This window comes from Athene cunicularia, assembly GCF_003259725.1.
Source record: "Athene cunicularia isolate RWA chromosome 19 unlocalized genomic scaffold, athCun1 chr19_part1, whole genome shotgun sequence".
Lineage (NCBI taxonomy): Eukaryota > Metazoa > Chordata > Aves > Strigiformes > Strigidae > Athene > Athene cunicularia.
This window is the reverse complement of record NW_020799124.1, coordinates 3,917,517-3,931,324: the sequence shown is the minus strand read 5'-3', so window position 1 is coordinate 3,931,324 and position 13,808 is coordinate 3,917,517. Positions and strand designations below refer to the sequence as shown.

The window sequence follows — 13,808 nt, the reverse complement described above, 5'->3', positions numbered from 1 at the left end:
GTCAAGGGAATCGCACATCTGGCTCACAGGGGCTATTCTGTTGCATTTCTGCTGACAGTAAATGAAAACAAAATGGGAGGTTGAGTAACTCTTCTTGGTTTGTATTTTTGACGTGTATTTGGGATGAGCTGAAGTTGGCATCCTAGCTTATACACCAGAATTGTTTTCAGTGTGAGCCACGCTGGTGTAGAGTGCTTTGGACTTTAAGACTATTTCTACCTCTTCCATCTATCTGTCATCAGTCTCACCAGTATTAAAGTCTTGGCTGCCATACAGGAATCCAGACTTTGCAAGCTTGCAGATATTTTCTCAAATGCCTGTAATCAGGATTTATATGGGCACTTCATCCCAGCAAACTGGAAACTGTTAAATATTAAGGCAGTCTGGCATGCTCCAAAAGCTTTTTGAATCCTAGTGGTCCTCGTCTGTGTAGGTTAGTGGTCACAATCACTCTCTGCTCTGGTGCAGAAAGGGCTGTTCTGGGTTTTCTTTGTATCTTCTTGTAGAAGGGCTTTGCTCAGTCAGTGTAGTGACGAAGAACTTGACCTTGGTGGTGAATTGCAGACGCAGTCTCTTGATGATTCCTTAGAGATCTTTTTGCAGGAAGTTTGTGCAGTTTTCCTTACCTCTTGCTTGAATCTTAATGAGTTAAACAGTCTTTTTGGTTGTTTTTTCCCCTTTGTGCAGATGCAGTGGCAGAACGTGGAACACGTCGGTGACCAGAGTCCTTATGTCACCTCAGTGATTCTCCACATTAAGCAGAACGTCCCTATCATCCGTGACAATCTGGCCTCCACGAGAAAGTATTTCACTCAGTTCTGCATAAAATTTGCAAAGTAAGTTACCGACGTGGCACAGAGTTTGTCGAGGTCTCTGGTTTGCAGTAGCCTGTTTGTACATGATGAACTATTTCTAGCGTGCAGCATCAGTGGCTGTTAGTGCCTGGGTGAAGACCCTCTCCATCCAAGGAGACCACAGAGGGAGGTGGAGTAGAACAGCAAATACCAGCAGCTGCTAGAAAGGTTAAAAAATACTTCAATATCTTGTCAAGTTTTCTGCTGAGGCAAATTTTCTCAGATATTTATATTGATTGGTTCCTTCTCACATGCCTGAACCACCCCATAAAATATTGTGATGATCCCTGTCTACTGTTAACCAGCAGGAGGTTTTGGGTTGGATGTCTTTAAGAAGTTTTGAATGTAGACATGACTCTTGCTATGGGGATTTACTTCCAGTGAGAAGAGGCTGTGGTGCTTGCAGGTACTGAGAAATTTGGTGTATCATGTGCCTCAAAATAACTTTTAAAATAGCTATAGCACTGTAAGGAGGGCATGTGTGATGAGTATGTTCTACCTTCACAGTCTAAAAGCTGCTTTTCTGTGTAAAAACATTTCATTCCAGAGGGGAAATACACATTCAGATTTTGGAGGATATTATGAGTGTCTTCCTGGTAAATCACTTAAAGTTGAGCAGCATGGAAGAACTGGAAGATGAGACAGAAATGCCCCTTGCCTCTGGATTCAGGGTTGAGGGTGCAGCTCTCCAGCATCTCTTGGGCATCCAAACTTGGTAGCTGTGTGTCCGAAACAAAAATTCAGTTCTTTGGGAAGATAGTTTGAACTCTTCCTTGCTTGCCTGTGGCCAGCTGAGCTTTACATACCAGTGCCCCAAGAAAAACCCTCAGGAGGACTCTGCCAATTGTAGCTTCTGCTTTTGGTGTTGCATGTGACTATGCTGGTAGACTTGGGAGCGGGACCATGCGTATCGTGTGTCGCACTAAAATACCTTAACGTTTCATTCATCTATAATAAGCTAATCATCCTGAAATAAACTGTATGGCCTGGCAGTTACTGTGTGGGTTTGAGACTGGAGCTTCAGCTCTTGCTTCAGCAGGGAAGGATGCAGCAGCCTCCCCTGAGAACTGTCAGCCTTCACAGCCAGGAGGCTGGCCTGAGAGTTTCGTTCCCCCTTTCTATCTCAAGATACTTGTTAGTTTGCATTAAGGAGCAGTTACTGATAAATCATATTATGACGTTGCCCATAATCACTGTTTGAAATGCTGTCTCAGTGAAAATTTATTGCACTTAAGCTTTCTATGTGGTTACGCTTGAATTTTATAATCGCTAACATGGTGATAAATAAAAAACCCCATTTACTCAGCTGTTCGCAGCACACTCTTAATACCTCAGCTTATTTGCCTCCCTTTTAACTTTATTGCTAAGCACATACCAAGTAAACTCTGGATAAAATACCCAGCTCTCACATTTGAGAAAAGTTCACATCTGAGCTGGGTGCCTTCATCACAGCTTGTTCCACAGAAGAGCAGAGAAACTGCAAAACTACTGCTCCACTTCAAAACCTTTTTAAAGACAACTACAGCTCTGATCTACAGCACATTAAAACTAAGAGACAGTCCTGAATTCACTGTTCCATGGATCGGGTGTAGAAGTGAAAATTTGGTTCCCGAAGATTGTTTTTGCTGGATCATATTTAGAGTCCTTCTGTACAACTCGGTTTTAAGGAGAACTAGCCCAGTAGTAAGGGTGCACTGACCTTAAAATGCTTATGACACTTTAACGTGTACAAACATTTATATTTTTGAAGCTCTGAATTCTTACGGAATATGCTGGCCTGCCCGATATAAATACCTGGCCTTTTGTGTGCTCTGCAACGCTGAAAAACCTTTTAACAGGCATTGTGCTTCTCTGTATGGTAATGCCTGTGTCTTTTTGAGCTGCCAGCCACTTCTCAGCTCTAATGGATTGTATAAAGCGCTCGTGTTGAGTTACAGGACCACAGGGGAGAAGGCATCTAAAGTCACTAAATTTAAAACTGAGGGATCCGAGCCAAGTCTGGAAGAAGAAAAATGGCCATCAGAAATTGCATCAATCCTTTAACCTAATTTGTCATTTTTGCTTTGTTTTGACCAATATGCAACCCTCACTCCCTTGAAATAGTGAGAAGCTTTCCAGGAGGCACTTGCAGGCAGGGTGAGGGGCTCTGTTCTCCCTGCACCTTGGTCTGTATCCTTTGAAATCAAAAACCACAGCGGTGGAGCTGTGGCTGCTAGGCCGAGATGTGTTTGGGAAGTCTGTGACCTGACCTCAATGAGGAAGAGATTAGAACCGAGAGACAGGAAAAACAAACAGCTCTCCCCCTCACCAGAAAAGCGGCTCGTCCGTCACGAACAGCCAGGCGTGGTGGGTAGCTGCAGCAGGCATCCTCCCAGTTGCTCTGGCCTTTGCATCGTGCTTTTAGTGGGAGCTGTTAGGTGGAAGAAGATCGTGACGAGGAGACTTTGGGAGGTTTCGAAGCAATGAGCTGAGCTAAGCCTGGGCGAGCCTGCAAGGGCTGGTCACCACCTCGGAGGGTGGCGTAAAGCAAAACCCTTCTCAGCTGCAGTGACTCAGTGACACCAGGATGCTTTGGATGATGTCCTGCAGGAGCTCGTCTCCCATCAGGCGACAGACTGTGGTTGCATCTCTGTCTGCCTCGCTTAGCAAGGCATTGTGTTTGATGCATCATCAGTGCAGGGGATTAGGAAAACACTGGCTTTGGCAGAGCCACTCCTCTTGGATGGGAGCCTCTCAGATGCTGTGGTTTCTGTGCTTTAGGTTCCTAATCTGTCTTGCACTGCTTTATTATTACACAGGGGACTTGTCTGCTTCTATGGAGGGTTTGCTGGATTCATTTTTATAGCTGAAACTGTAAATGAATTCTGGCATCCAGTCTAGCTCTGTGGATGTGCAGGGAGTAAAGGCATTTAGAGTACGAAACCTCGTGCAGAGCATTACCATTGAATACGCACGTATTATTCGCATGAGGATTGCCTGCTGTATGCAAAGAGAGCCAAGCACTGAGTCCAGCCTAGGCAAGAGACTCAAGTGAATTTTTCAGTTAACTGCTCTTGATGGTCTCTGCTAGTCAAAAAAAAAAAAAAAAAAAAAAAAAAAAAAAAAAAAAAAAAAAAGTACCAGAGCAGCCCTTGGATCTTACGGTTTGTCTTGTCTGTCCTGCTGGAATTGAGAAGCTGTTTCCAATAAGGCAGCGTGAAATAACAGGCATGTGGGGATGGAAGGTCGCTTTACCCTTCTGCACTGATTGTGGGTGGCCATCCTAAGGGGCCTGGGAATTGTTTCATGCAAGACAGAATGCTGTCTGGGGGAGACCATGTGGTTATATAGAAGAGAAGATTAAAAAAAAGAGGGGAGGGGGTCCTTTGGCTGCCGATCTGCCACCTTGCAGAAAGAAAGGCTCGCCCTGTTTCTCATCCACAACATGAGCATTAAGCTCCACGCCTGACCTCACAGAAGGTGGGAGAGTTGGACCTACATGCAAGATCAAAGGTGCAATTAATCTCTTGCACTCTTCCACTTGTAGAGCGCTGCTGCACCCAGAGCTGCTACCGACCGATCACTTTATAGGATCACCTAAGCTCCAGCTGTACTTGGCACTCTCTAATTGCCCTCTGGGAATTACTTATACACCTGAAAAATGGACTTCTAAACCAGATAAGTCACATCTCTGCTGTAATGCTTTTGTGCAGGAGGAGACAGGGCTTGTTTTCCTCTTCATATTTGCATTTAGTTGCCAAGGTTGTTTCTCTGGTGGCCAAATTCAAAGCTGTTTGGGGCAGCCCAGTAGCTGGTTCTCACTAGTAGTTTGAAATTGTTCTCCTTGACGCCTCTCCAGGAAAAGATGATTCACTGAGAAAGGTCATGGCTGTGTCTGAGGGAAGGGGAAAGGAAGGAGCCTTCGCTTGGAAGGACTCTTTCCTTCAACCATTTCTTTCAATTTGCTCAGCAGCTTGGCATGCTCTGTGCCTGAGTTACGCTTTTGTCATTCTTCCATGAGAAAGGGCAAAAAATAAATGTCCTGGCTTGGAAAACAGGTGGCAGGACAAACAAGATGCTGTCCATGCTCTTTGCTTCGTGGGAAGGAAAGAAATAGCTTGACAGATGCAAGGGGGAAACCACACTGAATTTAGATCATCAGCGTAAACAGCACCTCATTCAAAAGGACAGAAAACAGACCGACTTATATGAACTTAGGACAGAACCATGAAAATCTTAGACCTGCCACCAGGTCGTGGAGAAGGTCCCGGAAACATGAGCCTTGTAGGCATTCAGCCAAAGAAGGCCACGTGAAAGAAGCAGAGTACATTAAAATACCAGGCAGCAAAAGGAAGACAGGAGTATGGGTGGTGAGGTCCTGACAGATGGAGTTTGTGTTGCTCACACTGGCCGCTCTCCTCGCGTTTGGTTCCTGAGTTTTCCTGGTGCTGTGTGTTGGTAGAGTAGGTGGGGCAGGAGCTTGGCTTGCAGGTGCTCAGCCTGTGCTTCTGCAGGAAGGGAGCATCTGCTGCTCCACCGAAGAATGAAACTACCACAATCCCTCAAGTCAAGAAGCAAAAAGACCAAAGCTGACCCTCTGGAGTACATTGTCCAAGGTGACAAATATTGGGCTTCCATCTTTGCCAGATTCTCCCTGGTTGAGTGGACATAACTTAGTCACTTTTCTGAGCCTGAATTCCACGTTACTAAGATAGGGTAATGGTGTTCTCCTTTTCACAAAACTTTTTCTTGTCTTTGATTGTGTTGGCCAGAAGCTTTCTGGAAGAGTGCCTTTCTGTGTGAATGTCCAGGGCCCAGCAGACCTCCAGCCTTGGCTGGACCTCAAGTTCGGTGTGTAATATGCATGTTACAGAATTACTAGTATGCAGTAAAATGTAGATTCTGGATACAGTCAAGATACTTCCAGTCCATGAATACTATACTAATCCTGGCGTGTGGCTGGTTTTATTAGGTACAACAGCTTGTTTGCTTGTTCTTGACCTTGTACTGTAATACTTCATATATAGTTTATAGCAGTTTATTTACATGGAGTATGTGTGCAACTTCTCAATTAACTTAGAGATCAGCGTGGATTGAAGCAAAAGAATTGTACCCAGTGTTGGTTTGTTTGTTGTTTAGTGGACTTGATGTGGCTGGAGTCAGCTTGAGAACCAGACACTTACAGTGTCTTTTTGGAAAGCCATCCTGGTTTGGTTTTGCATGCTTTGTTACCACAGAAGACTCCAAATACTGACATACGTGTCATTTTCTGTCTCTTCTCTGCAGCTCCTTCATTCCCAAGTTCATTAACCATCTCTTCAAGTGCAAACCTATTAGCATGGTGGGCGCAGAACAGGTAAGAAAAAGTAGTTGCATTGGCTGTAATATTTATCACATATGTGTTCCAAGAAGTTGAGGCAGTTTTTGTTAAAAGGGAACAGAGAGCTGAGTTGTGTGTCCTAAATTCTGGTACAGCTGAGGCAGCAGGGATACACTCTGGTACAGGGCAGAGTGGAAGCAGGTTTACAGTGATCCTGTCACAATTAAACTTGTCCTGGGAGAGGGGTCCTGGGCACCTTCCCAAGAGCGTGAGCTCTTTGTCAGTCAAATTAACAGTAGCACAGGAACAACAAACCTCTTAAGGTGTCACAATGAGATTCAGTCTTCAGTGTGCTTGCACAAAGGGAAAGTAAGTTGCTCGTGGTAGAAACTCTTGCAAGAAGCTCCTGTGTCCTTCTCAGAAGACTGTTGTTTTTCTGTCCCGTCTTTCCCAAATCTCCCTCTGCTGCTACTGTGCCTTCTCCCAGGGTTAAACTCAAGCTGTTGCTTCTCTGCTCAGAAGAGCTGGGGTATGGTCAACCTGTAGTTGCTGGATGAGATGTACTTACACTTTTCTCCCCTTCAAGAGGTGCCAGGATGGAGGGTGGACCATGAAGAGGGCCTGTGCAGTAATAGCTTTAATCCTTTATTCTTACATATGTCTGCTCATTAAAAGGAATTGATGTAGGGAGCATTATTTGGAGGGGAAGTGAGACCACAGGAAAACTTTACAAAAAAAACCCCAACAAAAAACCAAAACCCCGTGACCCAAAACACCAGGTATCCAGGCAGTTTCTCAGTTCATGTAGTTTAAACAACCAAGGCGCTTTTTTTTTTTTTTTTTTTTTTTTTTTAAGTGTTAAATATGTAACACCCAGAGTGTTTGGTTTCCCATGACAGCGTGTATGCTGAGCGCAGGTTGGGTTCCTCCACGTGCCTGTGATGGTGGCGTGAGGCATGCGGGAAGGATGGGGTTGTGGAGGTGTAGGGCAGTGTTTTCTCTATTCTGTCCCCCAAAATTGCTGTCTCCAAGTTGCCCATGGGTGGGTATTTATTGCCCGTGGGCAGCTCAGGGTATTTATTGCCTTGAGACCATGGGTGCAGCTGCAGGGCTGTGATCCTCCATGTCCCACCCCTGCCTGGGGCTGGGACCCCACTGCTCTGCGAGGACAAGGTTTGGATGAAGCAGGCTTTCAGCTGTCCCCTGAACGTACAGCTGCTCCCCTGTGGGCTAATTAAAAATTTAAAAAAAAAATCAGAATCATCCCTAATGGGACTACTGTGAGCTTCAAATTGGTCCCTTGAAAGCTGATTGGGTTTTAAGCATCAAAGATGGGTTCTGAGCAGTGTGTGTCTGCAAAATGAAACAGGAGCTTTACATCAAAACCTTCCTCTTTCTTAATGAAAAGCAAATGAGTGAAACGTGGGTCCTGCTCGTCTTGTGTGGTGAGCAATAACCTGAGAGTGATTAAATGAAGTCTTCTTTTAAAAAAGCATCTAAAGTGATCAGCCCGTTGCCAGCAGTGGGCTTGTCTCTAATGTTAAAAGGTTTTAATATTACTGTATTGGAATAACAGGCCCAATTTGCTTCTTTAAAGCAGACTGGGATGGTTTTTGTTAGCCTGATTCACAGTGAATATATCTCATTATAAGTGGGACATACCTTCCTGGGGTTAGATGTACAGAGGCCTTCAGAAGCTGATCTCTCTCTGCAGCATGTAGGTCCTCGGTTGCCTTAGCATCTTTTGAACACCTCTCTGGTCACCCACCAGCATCTTTCCATACCAGTTTTTCTCCCCTGGTGCAAATGTTGCTGTGGAATATGCTTTCCCGGCCCAAAACACAGCTTTTCCTGCTGTTTGCTAATAATCATGTTTGAAATCTGGACACTAGGGTGGCATTTACCAAGGTGTTCAGTGGAGTTTCACTTTCTGTGTTTGTGTCTCTGACTTAACAATTTTCCATCTTGGCAAGCTTTGGCAGTGAGTTAGCAACGCCAGGGACCTCGAATGGGTAACAGGGGGAAATAGGGTGAGGGGATAGAGCCTGCGAGTGCTGCATCTGTGGGAAAGGCTGCAGAGCGCACAAAACATGAGTGAATTTACCTGGGAACTATGGAAAAATCATCCCATCTATGGGATCCAGCAGGAATCCAGCTATGACAGCCTGAGCTGACACCAGGCTCCGGGGTGCACAGAGCTGCCCGTTTGTGCTGTGGTTTCCTGGCTTCCCAGGAGGAGATTGATGGCATCAGTTCATCTCATGCAAACCCTGAAACCGGCAGCACACAGCACCGATACGCTGCCGCAGATAACAGGGTCCAGATTTGAGCTGGTGTGACCCAGGCCTCCTCCTCAGCTCAGTCCTTTGTATCTGAAGTGAATTCCCACGTGTGCTGGAAGCCGTACCATAAATGTTCATTTGGTCACGGTGACTGGGAGGGTTCTGTAACGTGTGTCACTCCAGAACAGGCTTCCACCTGCTCCTGAAAGCCCTTCAGCAGGAAATACTGGTGTGCCGACAGTCCGGCGGGCTTTCACACTCGCTGCTGTGGAAATAAATTGTGCTCTTCTTCACCTAGCTTGATTTCAGATTTCTGTCCTTCACCAGTCTTGCCTCACCTCTTTAAATATACCTTGTGCAATCAGAAGAGTGCAGTATTTGGGGCGATTTTGCTCCAAGAAACTCTAACCCCCACAGCATTTTGTCATCAGACAGTGCTTGTCTGATGGGCTGAATTTCGTGGCTGCTGCTTATTTAGTCGCTGCTCTAGTAAAAACCAACACACAGGCTCTGAGTTTCAATGTACCAGTGAGCGCAGGATATTGAGCAGTTCGCACTGTAGCTGTATTGCCTTGTGGTTTTCTTTTTAAAGATAAAAAAAGAATCAAGTGGTTGAGTAAATGCAGAAAACCTGATGTAATGGGTGGTTGGGTGCAGGAGGAAGCATGGTGTTAATTCATTTGACCTCAGTATCCAAATAACAATACAGCTCCAGGTAATCGAGATTGTTTCACTGTATCCTGTCAAGGGGAAGAGGACTGGAAAAGCAAATCCATGCCTTATGTGCCAGATGTTGAGCTGCTATAAGTCATTTCAAGTCAGCAGAACAGTGCTCTGTTACAGTTAACCAATGGTGTTGATACGTAGCCACGAGTGATTGTGTCTCTTTGAAGTGTCGTTACCTTGGTCAGTCCCTCCTGTTCCCACAGTCCAATTCCCAGGGCTTTTTCCAGTGTGGGAAGTGTTAAACTTTTAGGGATGTTGGATTATAGGAGCTAATGGAGCTTGGTAAAAGGGACCTGAATAACAGGGTTGATTCATTATTGCAGCTGCTGCTGGACACTCACTCTCTGAAGATGGTTCTCCTGGATCTGCCCTCCATTGGGTCCCAGGTGGTGAGGAAGGCTCCTGCCAGCTACACAAAGATAGTGGTGAAAGGCATGACTCGGGCTGAAATGATCCTGAAGGTAACTCAAGACTTTTGATAACCTGCCAGCCAGACTGCTGGACTGGGAATCAGAGCGAGCAAATTCCAGGGGGCCCTTCCTTTGAACACAGCAATCTGCTATTGCACATGAACGTATGCGAGCCTCTCCGGGTGTGCTGCCAGCTGTTCTACAGAACTGGCTTACTCGCCTTGGTTTTGCCCCCACTCTCTTTTAACATTGCATTTGAGTTTTCATCCTCATTTTTCAAGGTAACCAAGGGCTCAAGTTCTGCTTACTAGGAGAGCTGGGGCACCGGATTCCCTCAGGAGCTTGTGAAAATCAGAGCTAGCATCCGTAAGTGTCTGGTGCAGGGCAAACCCTCCAGTTCAGGTTACTCCAGGCCTTTGTGCAGACTCCATCGTGCCGGGGAGCCAAGCTGTGCTTGAGTCACCTGTTTACTGTCTAGTGTAACAGCCAGTGCAAACATGTCTGGGTTACTGTATTCACCAGAGTCCTTTTTCATTTTCCAGACCCAGTGCCTGGAAAATGACCCAAAAGCAGTGTGTTGTCTTCATAAAAAGTAACAAGCAAAGCCATCTCCCCTTCCCCTCTGTTGCTGGAGTAAGAAGTTAAGTTTGATCCCTGGAGAAGCCATGGGAGCTGTGCAGTTGTACCCTCCTGGGTGATGGGATTGTCCCCTGCTCACCAACAATGCTGTGAGGATGTTCCTGTGAGTGAATTAGTGGGACCTGGGGTCAGGCAGGCCAGGCAGAGCTTCCTGTGAACCACGGCCAAGGCAGGGAGGGGGTGCAGAGCCCGGGCTCTCCGTGCTTGCCTGCTGCTCAGTGTGGCTTTGCTCCCATGCCCAAGGTAATGACACGGCTGAGTTTGCATTCTGAATTCAGAATTAGTTCTGCAAGTCCATGCTTTTGGAGTAAGGTGACTGAGATGTTAGTAGATACATTAAAGCAAGTCTAAATTTTCTTAGAAATGTCATGAAGAAAAAGATCCTGGTACTGCTCACAGAGGAGCAGGGAAGATTGGTGCCTGTTGCATACAGAAAGAGCATATATGTGAATCGGAAAAGTAATGGAGTTAATTTGCCACAGTGGCTTCATGGGGATTGAGATGAAAGCAGAATGGGAGAAGGATGGGTTTTGAGCCCTGTGCCCCGGGCGGGGAGCTCTGCAGGCTGTGCAGCAGCAGCACAACTGCTTTTTCAGGCATCCCGTGCTGCTGTGCTGCTGCATAAAGTCCTTCTGCTGGCCTCAGTCGAGGGCTCCGTGTCACTGTAACTAGGAATTAAACAGCGAGGCGCTTATGGCACGCAGCGCTCCGCAGAGCTGTTTGACAGAATAGTGCCCCGTGTAATCAGCGGGTGATGGGGCTGAGTGGTTGGCTGGGGCAGGTTGGATAATCGTGGTGCCTGAATAGATCACCCTGAGTCTAAGTAACCCACACAGCATTTGGGGCTGGTGTCAGTACCCATCTCTTGGGTCTGGGAGAGAAAAAAAGGCTCTCGGAAGTGCCTGGTACCAGTATTTCTGTAGGAAGGTTTCCTTGCAGGAGCCCAGATCTGGTTGGTCACCTCCAACCATTCTGTTTGCCTTGTGGATTGTCTCTTTTTATCAGTGCTCAGACTCTCTCTGCTGTTTCCGAGTTGTACATTAAAGAGTCCTTTCCCTAAGAGCTATTTCACCCCATCAGAAGTACAGGCTAATACAGTCCTCGGTGTTTTCAGGGCTCTCCTGCCTCATACTGAGATGGTTCAGAAGTGGTGCCTCTGCTGCCTACAACCATCCCACCACACAGTAAGTAGCGTGCCTGGGCTTATACCAGTGCAGCTACTCCAGTAGGAATATCATTGTGCCTGTAGATGGCACGAACAAATTAATTCAGCTAAGCCCTACAAAAGTGCAGGTGTAAGCAGGGAGGAGGGTGTCAGGGCACGCACGTCCTGCAGAGCTGTTTCCTTTCTCCTCTGGCTTCACTGTCTGAAGTTCCAGCTTTTCATCTTGGCAGAAGATTTTTACAAGGGCTGTAAATTAAGGATTTATAAGTGTATACATGGCTATGATGTTTCATTGGTCTGAAATGCAGGGAAAGAAAGAAATGTCTCAGTGACAGACTACAGTGTGGGGTGAGCTGGGTCGATGGAAACATATGGAAATGTTTTCAAAGACAGGGAAGAGTCTGGTCCTGTGCTGCTTCTGCCCTGTGTGCAGGCACACGTTCACACACATACACACACTTCCCCAGAAAGATGGGTTCACTGCCCAGCATTATCAAAAATGTGTTCTCTGTGGAGCACTCTGCTTCTCTAAGGAAAATATAACAATGAATAATCATCTTTCCAGCTTCAAGGCTATTTTAATTTTTTTTCCTGACCTGACCATTGCTGGGACTAAGAGGGTGTGAGTTCCGGGGCAGAAGTCAGCGGGGTTCACCCGCTGCATCCCGCTCTCCCCAGAGGAGGGTACAAGAGGAGCTGCCCCCAAAGGACAGAGCAGCTTCCTGTGGCACCACTCACCCATCAGGTTCCGCGTCTGAAGCCGGAGGACTGCTCAGCAGATTGCTCTGAGCCACGCTGTCCCTAGGACGGAGGGAGCCACTGCAGAGTGTGGTCAGATTCCCCTGCGACGCGCTGCCTCCGCCCTGCCTGCGGGCAGCAGGAGCCAGAGGGATGCACAAGTCAAGTGAGGGTCTGGACTGTGTCCAGGCTGCCTGATCTGATCCACTGGAGACTTTCTAAGTGTCCCCACCACCACCAGCACTGCCTTTGTCCCTGAAGCGACTCCTCAGCTACTCTCCACACAAGATAAAATCTTGAGCTTTGACAATGTGCAGGTGCCTGCCAGCCCACGGGTGCACAAAGTCCTGTGCTCTTTGAAACATGACACGCAGCCCCTTGGGTCCGAGCACCACTGCTGTGTGGAGAGACCTCGTCCTCCTCCTGCTCCTTATTTTACTTCAGTCACCTCTGCCTCTCGGTTACTAGCAGCTCGTACAGCCTCCTCGTTCCTTAAGCATTTTATTTTAGAAGCCAGTCCTGCTGTCACATGTGTGCCTGAGTTGACTGAGCACTGGCTTTGACTCATAGAATTTGATCTTTTTTTTTCTTTTCTTGGCAGGTGGTTATGGCTCCACATGAGCCCCCAGTTGTGTTTGTCGACAATTACATCAAGCTCCTTGCTGACTGCAGCACTGACACTTTCCAGAAGATACTAGACATGAAGGTTAGAACCTGTCCCACAGAGTTTCTGCTCGTCCACTAGCACTGCATTGAGATTATTGGTGACTTTTTTTCAGTAGAAATATAGAAGAGGGGTTTGAGAGTGGGAAGAGCACCCTAAAGCAAGTGTATCCTCTCTACTCTGTAGAGTTGCTACTGAAGAATAGCTTTTTGGTTCACTTCACATGCTCAGAGCTGCTCTGGCTCCTGGGGCTGAGCTCGGTTGTCTCGGGATCATCCAGAGGGTTACGTACAGGTCTTGGTGGGTGAACAAAAGGTTGAGGTTTGAAACAGGTGGTCTCATGCACACCCACTCCCAGATCAGTGAAGTTTAACTGTCTTGCTTTGCTTGTGTGCTCCCACAGGGCCTGAAGAGGAGCGAGCAGAGCAGCATGTTGGACCTCTTCCGCCAGCGCCTCCCGGCCCCCCCCTCCGGAGCGGAGAACGCCGGCTCTCTCTCGCTGAGCGCTCCTACGCCTGAGCAGGAGTCCTCTCGCATACGGAAACTGGAGAAACTCATAAAAAAAAGGCTCTAAGTGAGCAGAAGGAAATTCTGTTGCTCAGGACTGCTGCAGTGACTGGGATCAAAGCTCGTCAGACAACGATTTACAGTGCGCTGCTGAAAAATCCCTGTCCCGTCAGTCCCCTGCCCTGTGATCTCCTGGCCATCGTACACCGTGGTGCTGCGTTGTCGTTCAGGCCGAGGGACAATCTGACCAAGGTGTTTGCCCTTGGGCAGCTTGGCAGGAGTGAAACCCAGGACATTTTTGGGTCCAGGTGGTGGAGAAAATAGAGGTGCTTGGAAGTCAGCAGCTACAAAAACAGTTGAGGTGGATTCAGAGAATATCTGGCTGTGATATCCAGCCTGGCTGAGCTCCTGCTGCAGCACTGAGGATTTTGCCTGAGAGTTCGGTGTTACTGCTCACTCCCTGTTGCAGAGCTGTTCCTCTTTTTCATTATATATTGGAGTGGGGGGGTGGGGGTGGGGTAGGG

The 13,808-nt window shown here is 47.1% G+C and overlaps 1 protein-coding gene across 1 annotated transcript in view; it reads left to right on the top strand.

The window, feature by feature from the left end:
- The window catches only part of VPS53 (VPS53, GARP complex subunit), a 65,165-nt gene that overhangs the window by 48,974 nt on the left and 2,383 nt on the right, over window positions 1–13,808 (top strand). Inside the window, exons 17-21 of the mRNA XM_026861459.1 lie at window positions 688–836; window positions 6,120–6,189; window positions 9,485–9,622; window positions 12,715–12,819; window positions 13,181–13,797. Of these exons, the coding sequence (XP_026717260.1) occupies window positions 688–836; window positions 6,120–6,189; window positions 9,485–9,622; window positions 12,715–12,819; window positions 13,181–13,351 (633 nt within the window). The 3' untranslated portion in view covers window positions 13,352–13,797. The remainder of the gene's footprint in view (window positions 1–687; window positions 837–6,119; window positions 6,190–9,484; window positions 9,623–12,714; window positions 12,820–13,180; window positions 13,798–13,808) is intronic.